At 31.1% G+C, this 16116-nt stretch overlaps 1 protein-coding gene across 1 annotated transcript; it reads left to right on the top strand.

The window, feature by feature from the left end:
* Positions 1-3138: 3138 nt before the first annotated feature.
* Positions 3139-6536, top strand: LOC140802954 (probable auxin efflux carrier component 1b). The gene is made up of 5 exons (XM_073158585.1): positions 3139-4573; positions 5095-5365; positions 5584-5669; positions 5766-6000; positions 6096-6536. The coding sequence occupies exons 1-5, from the start codon at positions 3457-3459 to the stop codon at positions 6160-6162; spliced, it is 1776 nt and encodes a 591-aa protein (XP_073014686.1). The 5' UTR covers positions 3139-3456; the 3' UTR covers positions 6163-6536.
* The last annotated feature ends 9580 nt before the right edge of the window (positions 6537-16116 follow it).

Genomic DNA, 16116 nt, shown 5'->3' with positions numbered 1-16116 from the left:
TTCTGGAGATTTTATGGTTGCAGGCTTCGTTGGGGATCGACGGGTGATCGTTGCTGCGTCTAGGTATGCTTAGTATGATGTTGGGTTGTTATTTGATAGGTGGTTTAGTGTCGATAGGCACTCGACCTCATTAAAGCCGTAGGAAACGTTTCGGTGTCAATTGCCACGTTTTTGAATGATATGCGTCGTAAGGTGAACATTGTTGCTTTGGGAGTCTATGCGAATGCGTTTTAAGGTTATGGCAAGCTAGGATGGGTCTCGAGGTGCCCACTCATAGTGTGTACAATCGAGTCGAGAGCGCTAAACAAAACATGTACAGAATTTTCGTGAGTTTTCTTGTCCCGCGAGTACACGGACCCTCACCCGGACCCCCACACGGGGTCCGTGCCTTTGTTCCCTCAGCAGTGCCAAGTTCCCGATAGTACACGGACCCCCCACACGGACCCATGCACGGGGTCCGTGCCCCTCTCTTTTCCGAGTGTTCCCTTCACAGTATCTACATGGACCCTGACCCGGACCTATAGACGGGGTCCGTGCCTTTACTTTTCGACACACACACCATGCACTATCTACACGGACCCAAGCCCAGACCTAGGCACGGGGTCCGTGTCCTCCTATTTTTGGGATACATTCTTTCATCACTTAGGATTCGGTTTGAGGTTGTATGCTAAGGTTTAATATGATGTTTTCAAGGTCGAGTCATGGGAAAACTTAGAACGTCCTAAGTATTGATTGAGCTTAGGAGTAAGTATGATTTCTACGTCTAAGTTATGCCAGTTAAGTATGCAGTTTCATGTTAGTATGTGCAGCAGCGACGGCCCCGATCGAAGTCCAATGAATCCCTCAACGACAAGTAAGTATGTTTGACGTGCAAGAAAATATTTTAAGTTTTGAGGTATGCTAAATGTCTTGTGACCAAATTGAATGGGTTTGGAAGTCGGTGAACGTGGCCGAGGACCTCTCCACCCCGTTAAATTATGAACGAGTTAGATCATGGTTGGAAATCGTTAAATTATGAACGGGGACCAACCAGCCCGTTAAATTATGAACGGGGATCTCATGTATGTGGCAGTGGATACGTCCCTGTCAGCCCAGTACTGCGGTTTGTCTGATCAGGCGTTTATTATGTATGAGTCACTTGCTTTGAAACATCCTCTACGCAAAATGATGAAGTTTTGTATGTTCAAGTATGTTCAAGTATGCAAGCATGTTTAAGAAAGTTTATTTTGATGGCACGTCTAATTATGTACGTACGTATGTTCAAGTTCATTTTGCAAATTCAAGTTTTAAGTATGTATGTCCTATTTTAAAGTTGCATGTGATTTTATTATGTACTACTCGTTACTACCAGTTTATACGTGTTGAGTCTTTAGACTCACTAGACTTGATCGATGCAGGTGAGTATGTTGATGAGGAGACAGGAGGTGGCGACCAAGGGGCAGACTTGGACTGAGCGGAAGGCTAACCCGAGGACCGCAGAGTTTATGTTTTTACACAAATGTTAATTTATCTCTGATTTCTTGTTTCGAGGGAAATTCTTTGAGCACACTTTTCGTGAGAAAACTTTATTTAAGTTATTTTGAGCAACTATGTCTTATGAGGGACTTGGTTGAGTTATTTTATAACAGACATTAAAAACATTTTTACTTTCAAGAAAATTTTTAATTTTTCCGCAAAATTTTGAGTACGAAAAGGATGGTATGTTACATAATTCGTTTCATCGCAATAAATGCATCGAACGTACCAGAATTCAAACTAGCAATTTATCGATTTTTTAATATATTTTTTTGAAAAAATTTAATTTCAAAAATAATTTTGTTAGTGGCAGCGTCAGCCATCAGTGGCACAGTGGGACGCTGCCTATAGCTCTGATTACATTGTATATTAACCCCTTAAATAATATATATTTTTGTTTATTCTATTTTTTAAAAATTAAAATCAATATTTTATATAATTCGAAAATATATTATTCTTAATAATGAAATTTTAATGCAATATATAACTTAATTGTTATAATGATACAAATGATATTTTTGTAAGTATGATATAATTTTTTTTTACGTTCTTCAAAATAAAATCAGTATCAATAATCTACTCATGTTAAATATTAAATTTTAGTTGTTGATATACAAAAGTATTGAATTTTATTTTTAAAAAATAAAATAAATATTTAAATAATTCGAAAAATATATAAATATTAATTATGAATTTTTAATGCATTATATAATTTAATTGGTACAATGATACAAATGATTTTTTTTTTCAATATGATATAATTTTTTAACTTCTTCAAAATAAAATCAATATCAATCATTTATTCATGTTATATATTAAATTTCAGTTTTTGATATACAAAAATATTGTATCTGACTTTTTAAAAAGGAAATCAATATTTTATATAATTCAAAAATATATGAATATTAATTTTGAATTTTAAGTGCATTATATAGTTTAATTGGTTCAATGATACAAATGATAATTTTTAACGTGATATAAGTTTTTTTAATAAATTCTTCAAAATAAAATCAATATCAATAATCTATTTATATTAAATATTAAATTTTAGTTGTTGATATATAAAAGTATTGTATTTGATTTTTTAAAATAAAATTAATATTTTATATAATTCGAAAATATATAAATCTTAATTATTAAATTTTAGTGGAATATATAATTTAATTGGTACAATATTACAAATGATTTTTTTATTATAACATAAATTTTAGTGCAACATTTAATTTAATTCATATAATTTAATCAAAAGCCAGTGGCAGCGGATGCTCACCGATTCTTGCAAAACACTACCAGAAAAATTATTTTTGAAATTATATATATATATTTAAATTAATAATAAAAAAACCATCAACCAAGCCAATTTAATATTTCTTGAGGTGTCGAAATCTCCTACAAATTGATAATTAAGTAAGATGTTTGTTTAGCTTTTAAACAATTTTTTAAACGTTCTATTTTTATATATAGAAATAATAATAATAATAATAATAATAATAATAATAATAATAATAATAATAATAATAATAATGTGTGTAATTATTATTTTACACACGCTATGATTCTGCATGCATAAATGTCTCTGAATGTGTAAGAGTTGGCTTCTTTCTTTCGCTTTTCCATGAAAGGACCTCTGCTTTTATTTTCTTTGTCTGCCATTTATTTCCCATTAAATAATTTCACATCGCTTCTTCTGTCCCTCTCTCCCAAACTGAGCCAGAAAATCTGGTCACACAACTGTTTTCTTGATCCCCCATCATTCCATTTTCTATCATAAAAACCATTAAAAAGACCATACTCAGCTCAAGTTCCTGCTGCTCCATTTTCCATATTCGTTGTTGTTTCAAAATCTGCAAGTGGTCGTCTTTCTAAAATCAGAGAAGGGTTTTGCAACTTCCGGGCTAAAAATCCAACCTTGATAGTTTCTCAAAAAAAGTTGGGAAAAAAATGATCACAATCACAGACCTCTACCATGTTCTTACAGCTGTGGTGCCTCTCTATGTGGCCATGATCTTGGCTTATGGTTCGGTAAAATGGTGGAAAATATTCACGCCGGACCAATGTTCAGGAATCAACAGATTTGTGGCGCTATTCGCGGTCCCGCTTCTCTCTTTTCACTTCATCGCCTCCAACAATCCTTACGAAATGAACTACAGATTCATTGCCGCAGACTCTCTGCAGAAAATAATCGTACTCTCTGTTCTTGCCATATGGTCGAAAACCAGCGCCAGAGGATCCTTGGAGTGGTCTATTACTCTTTTTTCAGTCTCCACGTTGCCTAACACCCTTGTAATGGGAATCCCTTTGTTAAAGGGAATGTATGGTGATTTCTCAGGGAGTTTAATGGTTCAGATTGTTGTGTTACAGTGCATAATCTGGTACACTTTGATGCTGTTTTTGTTCGAGTATAGAGGAGCAAGAATGCTTATTTCAGAGCAGTTTCCCGACACTGCAGGCTCCATCATTTCGTTCAGAGTTGATTCTGATATAATTTCTTTGGATGGGAAAGAGCCTTTGCAGACTGAGGCAGAGGTCGGAGAAGATGGGAAGATTCATGTTACTGTGAGGAAATCAACAAGTTCAAGATCAGATATCTTTTCAAGGAGATCCCTTGGTGGCCCACATTCTGGTGGTATTTCTTTAACTCCAAGACCGTCTAACTTAACCAATGCAGAGATTTACTCTCTGCAATCTTCAAGAAATCCTACTCCCAGGGGCTCGAGTTTTAATCACACTGATTTTTACTCAATGGTGAATGGTAAGAATAGTAGTCCAAGGCAATCAAATTTTGGGAACTTGGGTGGTTTTGATGAGGAGAGTGGACATATGAATCAAGGCAAGTGTAATGGGGGGTATCCTGCTCCTGCCAGCGCTGGAATATTCTCTCCGGCTGCGGCCGGAGGTGGAGGAAAGAAGAAGGCTAATGGGGCTGAGGGTGGTGGTGGTAAAGATCTTCACATGTTTGTGTGGAGTTCAAGTGCTTCCCCAGTTTCTGAAGGAGGGATTCACGTTTTTAGAGGAGGCGATTATGGAAACGAACTTAATGTTGGAGCACATCCCAAAGGTATAATTTTTTTAAAAAAATATTTGGATCCTTTTTTTTCTTGGAAAGATTACTACAGAAAAAAATATTTGGACCCTTTTTTTTTCTCTTGGTCAGATTATTACAGTTGAATCTCAAGTTTTTTGATGGTTTGATTTATTCTCTTTGATTTTGAAAATGAAACAGTGCATGAAATTTAATGCTTCTTGTTGGAACTATGTTGAGTACATTTTTTAATGCAACTGCTTTTGTCATTTAGGGAGAGATGCTCTTGTATTTCTATTTCTTTTACTATTATTAGCTTGTGGTTGTATTTTTCCGTATGAATTTCCTTCTAGGATGGGTCTTCTGTTCTTTGTTTGTCAACAAAACTGCAGCATCCCTCAAATTTTGGTTTATTTGTCATCTGTTATCACGTGCTTCCCATTCATTTTTATATTATATTATATATTATTTTTGTTCATGAAAATCATCTGCAGACAAGCCTTGGTACCGAACTAGTTCTTATCGACCCGTTTTGATGTGCGTTTGTAATGATTTAGATTATGACGATTTCGGCCGCGATGAATTTAGTTTTGGGAACAAACGTGGACCGAATGGTCCTGATCGTGAAGGGCCTGTTCTTTCCAAGCTTGGTTCGAGCTCCACTATTGAGCTTAACCCAAAAACGATTGTGGATGCGAAGCCGACTGCAATGCCGCCAGCCAATGTGATGACAAGGCTCATACTGATCATGGTTTGGCGAAAGCTCATTCGGAATCCCAACACTTATTCGAGCCTCTTTGGCCTCTCTTGGTCTTTGGTCTCATTCAAGTATATGCACTAACATCCTTTGTCTTATGATGGTGAAGCCAGAATTTTTGCATGATAAGCAAAATCATAATTTTGCACATATACATATATTCATATAAGTCTATATTAGCAGAACTGGTCACTGCTCCGCCTTCCCCTTCCACCTCTGGCTAAGCCATCGGTTTTTATGTATCCTTTGTTTTCGTTGGTAAACACATTAAAATTTGTAATTCTCGCAGGTGGCACGTTGAGATGCCAGCAATAATTGCCAAGTCGATCTCCATTTTATCTGATGCTGGTCTTGGAATGGCAATGTTCAGTCTCGGTACGTTAGAACGAGCGTTCATATATGCATTGTTTTTCGTTCAACTAGATTGTTAATGATAAAGACCAAAGTACTCATGTAAAATGGGATTTCTAGGACTGTTTATGGCATTGCAGCCGAGAATGATTGCTTGTGGAAAGTCTGTTGCTGCCTTCTCCATGGCAATTCGGTTCCTGACAGGGCCAGCTGTTATGGCTGCCGCTTCGATTGCTGTTGGCCTCCGAGGGGTTTTGCTGCACATTGCAATTGTTCAGGCAGCTCTTCCTCAAGGAATAGTTCCCTTCGTTTTCGCCAAGGAATACAACGTCCATCCAGACATATTGAGCACAGGGTCGGTACAAATATGCTTGTTTGCAAAACCAATGCACATCCATTATCCAAACAATTCAAGAGATGTCTAACGCATCTGCATTGCTAATGTTACAGGGTCATATTCGGGATGTTAATCGCCCTCCCGATCACTCTCGTCTACTACATCTTGCTAGGACTCTGAAGAAGCAGCCAGCAGCAGCACAACAATTAATATAAATCATGAATGAGCTAACCCCTTTTGCTCAATGCTATTTTTTCGGGATTCTAACTCAAAAGTATCAGCAATCTCGCAGAAAAGTAAATCTAAAGAGGCCATGCAGCAGCAGTCTTCGACCAGATTCCCATGTTGGTTTAAAACTAGAACGAAAAAAGAAATTAAAAAGGAAAAAAGAACCAGCGGCTGGTGCTGTAGCAATATATAGTCCTTGCGGTAGAATTTTCTTGTTTTATTGTCATTATTTGTGGCCTTTATTTACTTTTTGTTCCTTTTTTCACGAAGAAAAGTGAAGCTTGTTTATTATGTTGAGAATCCCATTATTTTTATTACCTTTTTTTCTAGAAGGGTGGGGACTCAAATTTTTTTACCTATTAAGAATATCTAAATACATTGTAAATAAAAAATAATATTTTTCAATGAATGATCCAAATAGATGATTAAATACATCTTCTAATTAGTATTTTAAAAATAACATCTCATTATCCGTATCATGTATCAGTTGTTAAAATTAAAGAAATACATTTAAAAATTATTAGAAGTAAAATGAATCATTATGCAATATATTTAAAAAGAAAAATACAATTAAGCTTCGTACAGTTAAAATGCATTTGTTTTATTTTTCAAACTGAAATTTAATTTTCCTCTCCTTTTTATGAATTTTATTTAAAGAAAAATAACTCCATGGATCTTTATCTATGAGACAGATCAACTCTACCGATATTCACAATAAAAAATAATACTCTTAGCATAAAAAATAATAATTTTTCATGATGACTCAAATAAGATATCCGTCTCACAAAATACGACTTATGAGATCGTCTCACAAAAGTTTTCGCCCTAACTTCATGATATAACGCTATTGTAAATTTACTTAACCTAATCTCTTTTGATGAAAACATAAATTAATGCTACGTAAAGAAATATGGCAAAAACTTGTGTGAGACGATCTCACAGGTCAAATTTTGTGAGACGGATCTTTATTTGGGTAATCCATGAAATAGTATTGCTTTTTATGCTAAGAGTACTACTTTTTGTGGTGAATATGAGTAGGGTTGACCCGTCTCACAGATTGATATCCGTGAGACGGTCTCACATGAGACCTACTCAAGAAATATAAAAGATTACAGAAGTCAAACATATCGAAACTTAAAGAGCCTCCTCCCCGCCTATATTATTAGATTTTAATGATATAATTATTATTATTTTAATTAACAAAGTTGATAGTGGAGACACAACATACAATAATTTCCATAATTTCAGAACCAGTTTTTAGGTAAAGTTTTGTTTTTTCACGGTTTCGGTATCGATGAGTAATTACATTAATAATATTAAAAAAATCACATTATTTGTCATGAATAATTGTACATATCTATACTATTCTTTACTATTTTATTAAATTTGAAACACTTAGAGTAAGTGACTTTAGTATCATGGTCTGTTTTAATAATTATATGTATTAATAAAATGTAAAATTTAAATGTAAATTATATGTAGTTCAACAAATAGAATTTTTGTTTTTTGGAATTTAGGTTTATAGGTGCAATTCCTATTGAGATCATTTTTTTATTATTTTATTTATATATCAAAATTACAGTGTAGTCCCTCGTTATTTCTTATAATAATATTTTAATCCTCATTTAAATATAAATCAAATGAATTGTAAAAAATATTATACAAGCACGCAACACGTGCGTCGATGTATTAGTAATAATTGTACATATAGAGTATCATCAAAATAGATTTTCGTTTAAAATACGGCAAAAACTTGTGTGAGACGGTCTCACGGGTCATATTTGTGAGACGGATCTCTTATTTGGGTTATCCATGAAAAAGTATTATTTTTTATGCTAAAAGTATTACTTTTTATTGTGAATATAGGTATGGTTGACCCGTCTCACGTATTAAGATCCGTGAGACGGTCTCACATGAGACCTACTCTTAAAATAGATATTTCAAATGTATCTATCTATTAAGACATCTCCAACGATTCCCCGTTTCGTCCGCACCAAATTTGGTTCAGAGGTCTTCTTTATTTGTTTAATTTTTTTTTGTTTTTATTTATTATAAATATTTATATTAAAGATTATAAATATTATTTAAATAATAATATGATATTATTATATTATTTTAAAAATAATTAGATATATTTAAATAATAGTATAATATTTATTATATTATTTTAATAATTAGATATTTAATCATAAAAATTAAAATAATTAATTATAAAAATTTATAAATATATTTTAAATAATTTTTTAATTAAACATCTAACACACAAATTTATGGAATAATATATAAACATTCAACCACACAATTAAAATAAAAATACGAATTCGAATTCAGATAATTTAAATGCAAATATAGTAATAGATAAACAAACTAAATCATCACTAATTTGAAAATTTAGATCTGGGTCCAGATCCTCCAAAATTCCAAAATATTTCCAAATACGCTGCTCTCATGTTGACGACATTCTTAATCTCTTTTTTCCATAATTCTTGCTCGTTCGTTTTGAACAATTTGACGCATTCTGGATCGCCAATTGTGCTTAGATCCACGTACAAAATTTATTCTCCTTCTGAATTTTAGCCAATTCTATTTGTTGTTGATGAATTTCTAGTTTTTTTTTGCTTATTTTGCAATGCTAACAGCTTAATAACATAATTTTGTTGCATATCGATAGATCTCTTTTGCAATACATTGATAAGCTCGCGATGTCCTTCCTTCATCATAGTAATTAATTTTGAAACATTTTCTTCTTTTTTTTCTTTAGTTTGGATTTCGCACTCCAAGCGGTCGTTGAGATGGAGTTCCACCTGCATTCTTATCACTATTTAAATTAATCAAAAAACGATTGTGGATGCATTACAAATACTTTAATTGATAATTTAGGGTATGAATATGATCATTCAGATATTTGAAGTTGTATTTGTAATATGTTATTTAATATAATATCATGTATTAATTTTCCTTCATCAATTTTAACTATATCTATTTCAATTCGTATAATATAGATTTCAATAATATATTTAAAATAATTAAATTAATCATTTTAATAATATTATCACAATTATTAATAATATAATATTAATTTTATAAATATAAAATGTAATTATAATTATATAACTAAATTTAAAAATACACATTTAATAACTAATAAGAAAAAATTTAAATAAATCAAATAAAAAAATATTTCGAGAATATTCTTTTTAGAATAATATTTAAAGTAGATGAGTTGGAGATGAATATTATATTTGGTATATGAAGTGTACTATTTTAAAATAGATTTGTTTTAAAATAGAGTTTTGGGTTGAAGATAACCTTATATTATGTTATTTGATATCGATACGCCCCTAAATCCGACCTGACTCGGAGTGTTGTAGCCCTTTAATCAAAGTGACTGGTCCATTATAATACAATTAGGACTAAGGTAGAATGTCCAATAACCAACACATGGTTCTTCGGCTCATTTTCTCTGTGTTTGGGAATATTTCTGTCAAGTAAAGTCTAGACATCTGACTACATTGTTATTCAATAGCCGAGTATGTTGTTACCGAGCATCTAGATTAAGAGCTCTCTGACCCGCATAGATATCTGAACGAATATGGATAAAATCCTATTTATATAAAACTCTTGAACACATGTTATGTGACAAGGAAACAATCTTAGGCAAAAACTTGTGTGAGAAGGTTTCACGGGTCGTATTTGTGAGACGGATCTCTTGTTTGGTTCACCCATGAAAAAGTATTACTTTTTATGCTAAGAGTATTACTTTTTATTGTGAATATGGGTAGGGTTGACCCGTCTCACGAATTATGACCCGTGAGACGGTCTCACATGAGACTCACTCACAATCTTAAAAGACAGTGATATGCTATCTAAATTTAGGAGATCATGAAAGATCAATACAATCTAATATTCAGGGTAACTTATCCTACTAGAAACTTTTCCATATTAGAGTTCTTACCATACAAGTTACCTAGTTTTGACATTACAAACATAAGGTATTCTTTTAAGTTTGATTCATTTACTCATTATTTACACGATCATTATTATATTCACACTCTTAAGTATGCTATTTGGACTGACTCAATCGTCAGATGAGTTACACCAGAAACACTTTTGGTATCTTCTAACTTTTATTCATTCGCATGAGACTTAGCTCAGCCATTGTTAGCCCGGACTTATTAAGGTCGGTCACCTCTTGACGTAGACATCTCTACTTAGATCATATTAAAACTACAAGAAACATGAATGTATTTAGCTCACTAGACCGAACTCATGTTACGTGGAATTTTTGGTATCATCATGTATGAATAAAACAACTCGTTCAAAATTATTTTCTAGCAATCCAAACAAATTTAACTTATAATAATAATAATAATAATAATAATAATAATAATAATAATAATAAAATAATAATCATCTATACAAATTAAAATAGAATATTTTTGAAAATAAAGGTGATCTTTAAGTGGGAATCAAAGTAATTACAACTGTCTTAATCAAAGAACACAAATGGATTATGTCTTTAATTGACATTAATCCAAGTGCTTTACTTTAATTATGTTCGTGTTTTTCACGGATCATACGTAGTACTTCGCAGAATTTAATCGAAATTTGATGTGATTTGTTGGCTAATCATATTATTATTGCGGCAAATTCAAACACAATCCATAAAAGTTATCGTGGAAAACAAATTTTAAATAAAAAAGCATCAATTATTTCAAATTTATGTCCGCAAGTGTAAAAAACAAGGTTGTGTTTAGATGGATGAATTTCAAATTCATGGATTTCAAATATATTCTTATATCTTAAAGAATGCATATCATAAACTTTAAATACTCACTTTAATTATTTATATAATATTTCATGTTAGTTATAATTGATTTCTTCACTCAATAATGAAGGTATATGAAATTCATTCTGCTTTATTTTATAATTGTATAAATACATAAAGTATGAATTTATGATTTTATAAATTGTTTTATTATTAACAGTATAATTGAAATCCATAAATTTCAAATCTGCTTATCCGATTCAACCTAAATTTTCTTTATATTTAACTGTTCAAGCATAATTTTATTTTGTCTGAAAAGAATATTTTATTCCTTTATTATTTTGTTAAATTGATCATATCAATTTAAGATTTTACCTTTCTAAATTAAAAGATTTTATTTGATTTATTTATAAATTATAATATTTTGCTTGATTTATTTCTAGATGATAAGATCTTGATTGATTTATCTATAGATATTATAGGATTTGTTTTTAATATGATTTTTATCTCCAAGATAATTTATCTTTGTTTGAAAGTGTTTTATAACTAATGAAAATATTGTTTCCATATTTTATAGGACTTTTTTTCTAGGTCAAGAATGAGATATAAATAAGTGAGCTTCACAACCATACAAGTGGGGTGTAAAGAGAGAAAAGATTTTCGTACTTTCAGAGACTTTTCAGAGAGTTGGTGGGAGAGGGCTTTTAGAGAGAGAGTCGGACAAGAGAGCTTTTTATAGAAAGGAAATGATCACAAGAGTCCAACATATATTTGCTCTACAAGTTTTATGTGATCGGTGATCACTTTTGTAGGAGTTTTTCATGTGAGCCTTTTGGTGTGACTATTTCGTGAGGTCGGCAGAGGAGCGCATACATAGAAGAAAAATACAAGAGCCGAAACTATTTTGATGAGACGTTTTGGTGTGATCGGGAGATCACCTTATAGCGCAGGAGTGCTGCTGGATTTTTTCAAACACACAGAGTTCAGAGTATTAAAGATTCGTGTGAAGACTTTCTGTGTTTGAGTCACAGACCGATTGGTGTTGCCAACACTCGAAGAACAATACTGACGCAGAGTGTTGGACGAAGAGTGGTTTCGTTTGGTTTTAAGCAACAAGTTTTTTGTTTCATACATCTAGTATTTACTTTGAGTGTTTGATGCATGTTAATTCTTTGGAGTGTCAATGAATTTAGTTTTGATATTTTTACTAGTATTGTTTTTGGTGTAAACAATTTACATATTTTTCTAGTGAAATTTTTGTCATATGGCATCGCACAAGTATTCGTACTTGTGCATAATTTAAATCTGAGTGTCAATTCATTAAAGTTATATTTGTGTGTCGATAATTAATTTCTGCTGCTGTGTTGTGTGCCGTGTTGAAACTTGGACCTAACTCAACTTCAAAAGCTAGCTCAAGGGGAAGGATTGTCCAAACAAATATATGCAATTCCCAGGTTATTTATCCTACCGATGTGGGACAATTAACACACCCCTCTCACGCCTAGGAATGAATATCTGGAGCGTGGAGTTTACAAATGACCCAATTATGGGCAGAATGGGTGGCCTAATTATAGGCAGTCCAACACATAACGGTGGAACCCGGGCTCTGATATCATGTTAAGATTGAAACTTAGACCTAACTCAACCCCAAAAGCTAGCTCAAGGGGGGAGGATTGTCCAAGCCCATATATACAACTCCAAGGTTATTTATCCAACCGATGTGGGACAATTAACAAATACGCATACTATAAAAAAGTAATAATTTTTCATGGATAACCCAAATAAGATATCCGTCTCACAAAATACGACCCGTGAAATTGTCTCACAAAATTTTTTACCTTTTATATTTGAAATGGAAAGAATATGTCATATTTCTTTTTTTTTGTTCCCAAATATATATCTCTATTTAACAAATTCCTTCTATTTTTTTGGCTAATATATCCATAGTTAATTTTAGATCTTGTAATCCAATAACGATTGAATATAAAAACTAATTTATATAAACACTCTTTAAATATGAATAAGACTCAAAATTTGTTTGTTAATTAATATTTCTAAGGAATTTATTAATAAATGTGAAAAATAAATAAATATCTATATAACTGGGACAAGGCAGTAACATGTTTTGCATATAATAAAAATTTTGATTACATTATATCTCATGTGAAATTGGACGACATGATCTGTACATGCATTGAAAAGTAATATTTTTACAGGAAAATCATATTTTTTCTGAATCAAATTAGATTGGAAAGATATCTCATAAAATTGACAATAAAACAATCTCATATGTGTTTTTTTAATTAAATTATTTATTAAAAATTGTAAAAATAAAAGTTTTGTATCATAAAAAAAATTTAATTTTATAATATATACTGGAATACTGAGTGGATTCTTTAGATCCCCAATCTCCAGAATTAAAGAGGGGACAAAGTAGCGTACGTAGGCGGGCGGGTCAGGATGTAGCCGACATGCATTCAGTCAATTGTCGGGTCGTGCTTCGCGCCAATATTGTCTCGTAGTTTATTAAGTTGTAACATTGCTCAAAAGATGAAATCGCTCATCTTAAGCACTTCTCAATCTTCGGTCCGATAGAAATATGAGAGGAAGTAAATCATGATGACTCAGCTAACCAGCAACAACTAGACTTTATTCTACACCGCACACAAAGAGCTATTAAGTTTTAATATAAAACTAGTGTGGCTCACCACACGACATTGTTAAAATTCGCTTCCGGTTTAAATATGTTTAAAAAATTTAGTCGAATTAAAGTCAAAATTATTATTTTTTACAATTTGCAAACTGTTCAGAGCAATGATATTTGGGTTACTTGTTTTAAAATCTTTAAATCATAACATGAGTTTATGTTTAGTCTTTGTCAGAGAAAAAATGTTTATACACTTCTTGGTTCACACAAAAAAATTTACACAGTATGAGTCCACATATTTTCACGTGTGAAAGTAGTTACAAACCATTGAAATTATAACATGAATATTTGATATTTGAACATTTACTATTTTAGATATAATACAAAATATAATATTTTGAATATAAAATTGAAACAACTTTATTAAACATCAACAATTGCTACATTTGTTTGAGTATTCAAATATCATATATTAGTATCATATATGAAAGATTTGATATTCAAATATCATATATTAGTATCATATATGAAAGATTTGATATTCAAATATCATATATTAGTACCACATTTTCAATATTTTGTATCGAATTTAATCTAAAAAAGACTTCATTAACCTCAATACTTGCAATACATGTTTGGGTGGGGACTCTAAATCAAATATAAATACCCGATATGAAACATTTGATGCTTAAATATCATATATTAATACCATTTTTTAAATTTAATTTTTTTTTAACGATTTTCATCATAAAAAAGAAATGTAAACTCAGAGTGTATAAATTTTTTTTTGCGGATTACAGAATGAAAACACATTTTTTTATAGGGACTGAGCAAATCCCAATTTTGGGTTTGAGGATTTAAAGACAATTTATCTTTAATATTTTATTAATATAATATAATTATATATTTAATAAAAATATTTCGACTCTTGCAATTATTTATAAAATAGTTTGAATAGCTCGTTAGCACATTCGAAGATATCAAATTGATTTCAAACTCGGACTCTAATTAAATCCAAATTTGAAAATTTAAATTATCTGAGCTTCAAATCGAACTTGATCTCGAATATTCGAATATGATATTTAAAATTTTCTTCACATTCAATTTGATTGTATTAGTTTAAATTTAGGTTTAACCTATTATGTGGACTCTTGATATTTTTTTAATATAAGTACAACTAACCAATTAAACTATTGATGACAGAAATTTTGAAATGTTACTAAGGGTATAAACGAACCAAATCAAGTCAAATATAAATAAAATTTTAAAGTTCGAATCAATATATTCGAACTCGAGTTTGATTTCAAACTTAAATAATTTAAAAAATTTGACTCGAAAGCTTCGAATACTCGATTTATTTCTCAAAAATAAATGAGTTTAACTCCAATTCTATAATCTCAAATAAAAAATCAAATATTTATGGAACTTTTTTGAAAAGCTCGTAATCAGTTCATTTATACCTATATTGATACCACCTAAAATAATTGCTTTATGTCATGCATATAAAGCCAATATATATTTTTTATTTATTAAGCCATTATTTTTTCCCCAACAAATATTATATATTCGAAATTGTTGCACGATTTGCTACCGCAAGTGTGCGAAGTTAAGTTTAAATACTAGATTAAGTATGTTGGGTGCAATAAACTTATTTGAAGTGGTGCGTGTCCTGATTCGACCGTTAGTTATTCATGGATTTTATCTATAATTTCATCATATTCCTAAGTTTATACTTTTTCGATTTGAAGCCATACCAAGTGAATTATAACTAACGGTCGAATCAGGACACACACCACTTAATAAAGAAGTATGATCATTTCACATTTGACATGATCACGTGCCTGGCACGCCCCGCAATTTTTCGTGAAAAACAATAATATATTTTAAATTCTAAATATTTTAAATGTATATATAAATTACAATAAAAAGATATATTTATCAAAGTTTAAAATCTAGATAATATCTATATAATCAAATATAATATATTCTCTATTTTTTAGAAAAAAATAAATCAAAATAATATCTAATATTATTAAAAAATATTTATAATAAAAGAATTCAAAATATAAATAATTGTAATTTTTTTTAAAAAAATAAGAAAATAATCATATTATAATTTGTTTTTAAAGAGATGAACATGTCAGATAGGTTTGACATTAAAAATGTTATTAGACTTAGTATGAACCCGTTCTTGGGTTTATTTCATCCTATTCATGTGAGCATTGCCCCTATGATAGGATGTATGGTCAAGATTTGCCAATGCATATATATGATCCAATTTTTTTTTTGAAATTGTATGTGCGGCAAGATTTTACCCGTTGAAATGAAATGAGGGTAGTACCACATTGGTAAGATCTCGTCTACCCCATTCTTGAAGGAATTGATCTGGTTTTAAAAACATGGTTCACCACTCAGCCTCTACTCTTGTTCATATATCTTGTTCATATATCGGGACTTCAGCATGCTTCCCTGCCTTCAAGTCGTGAAGGTT

The sequence above is a fragment of the Primulina eburnea genome, chromosome 10 (genome assembly GCF_022965805.1).
Source record: "Primulina eburnea isolate SZY01 chromosome 10, ASM2296580v1, whole genome shotgun sequence".
In the NCBI taxonomy this organism is placed as follows: Eukaryota; Viridiplantae; Streptophyta; class Magnoliopsida; order Lamiales; family Gesneriaceae; genus Primulina; species Primulina eburnea.
This window is presented reverse-complemented; position numbering and strand designations above follow the sequence as displayed.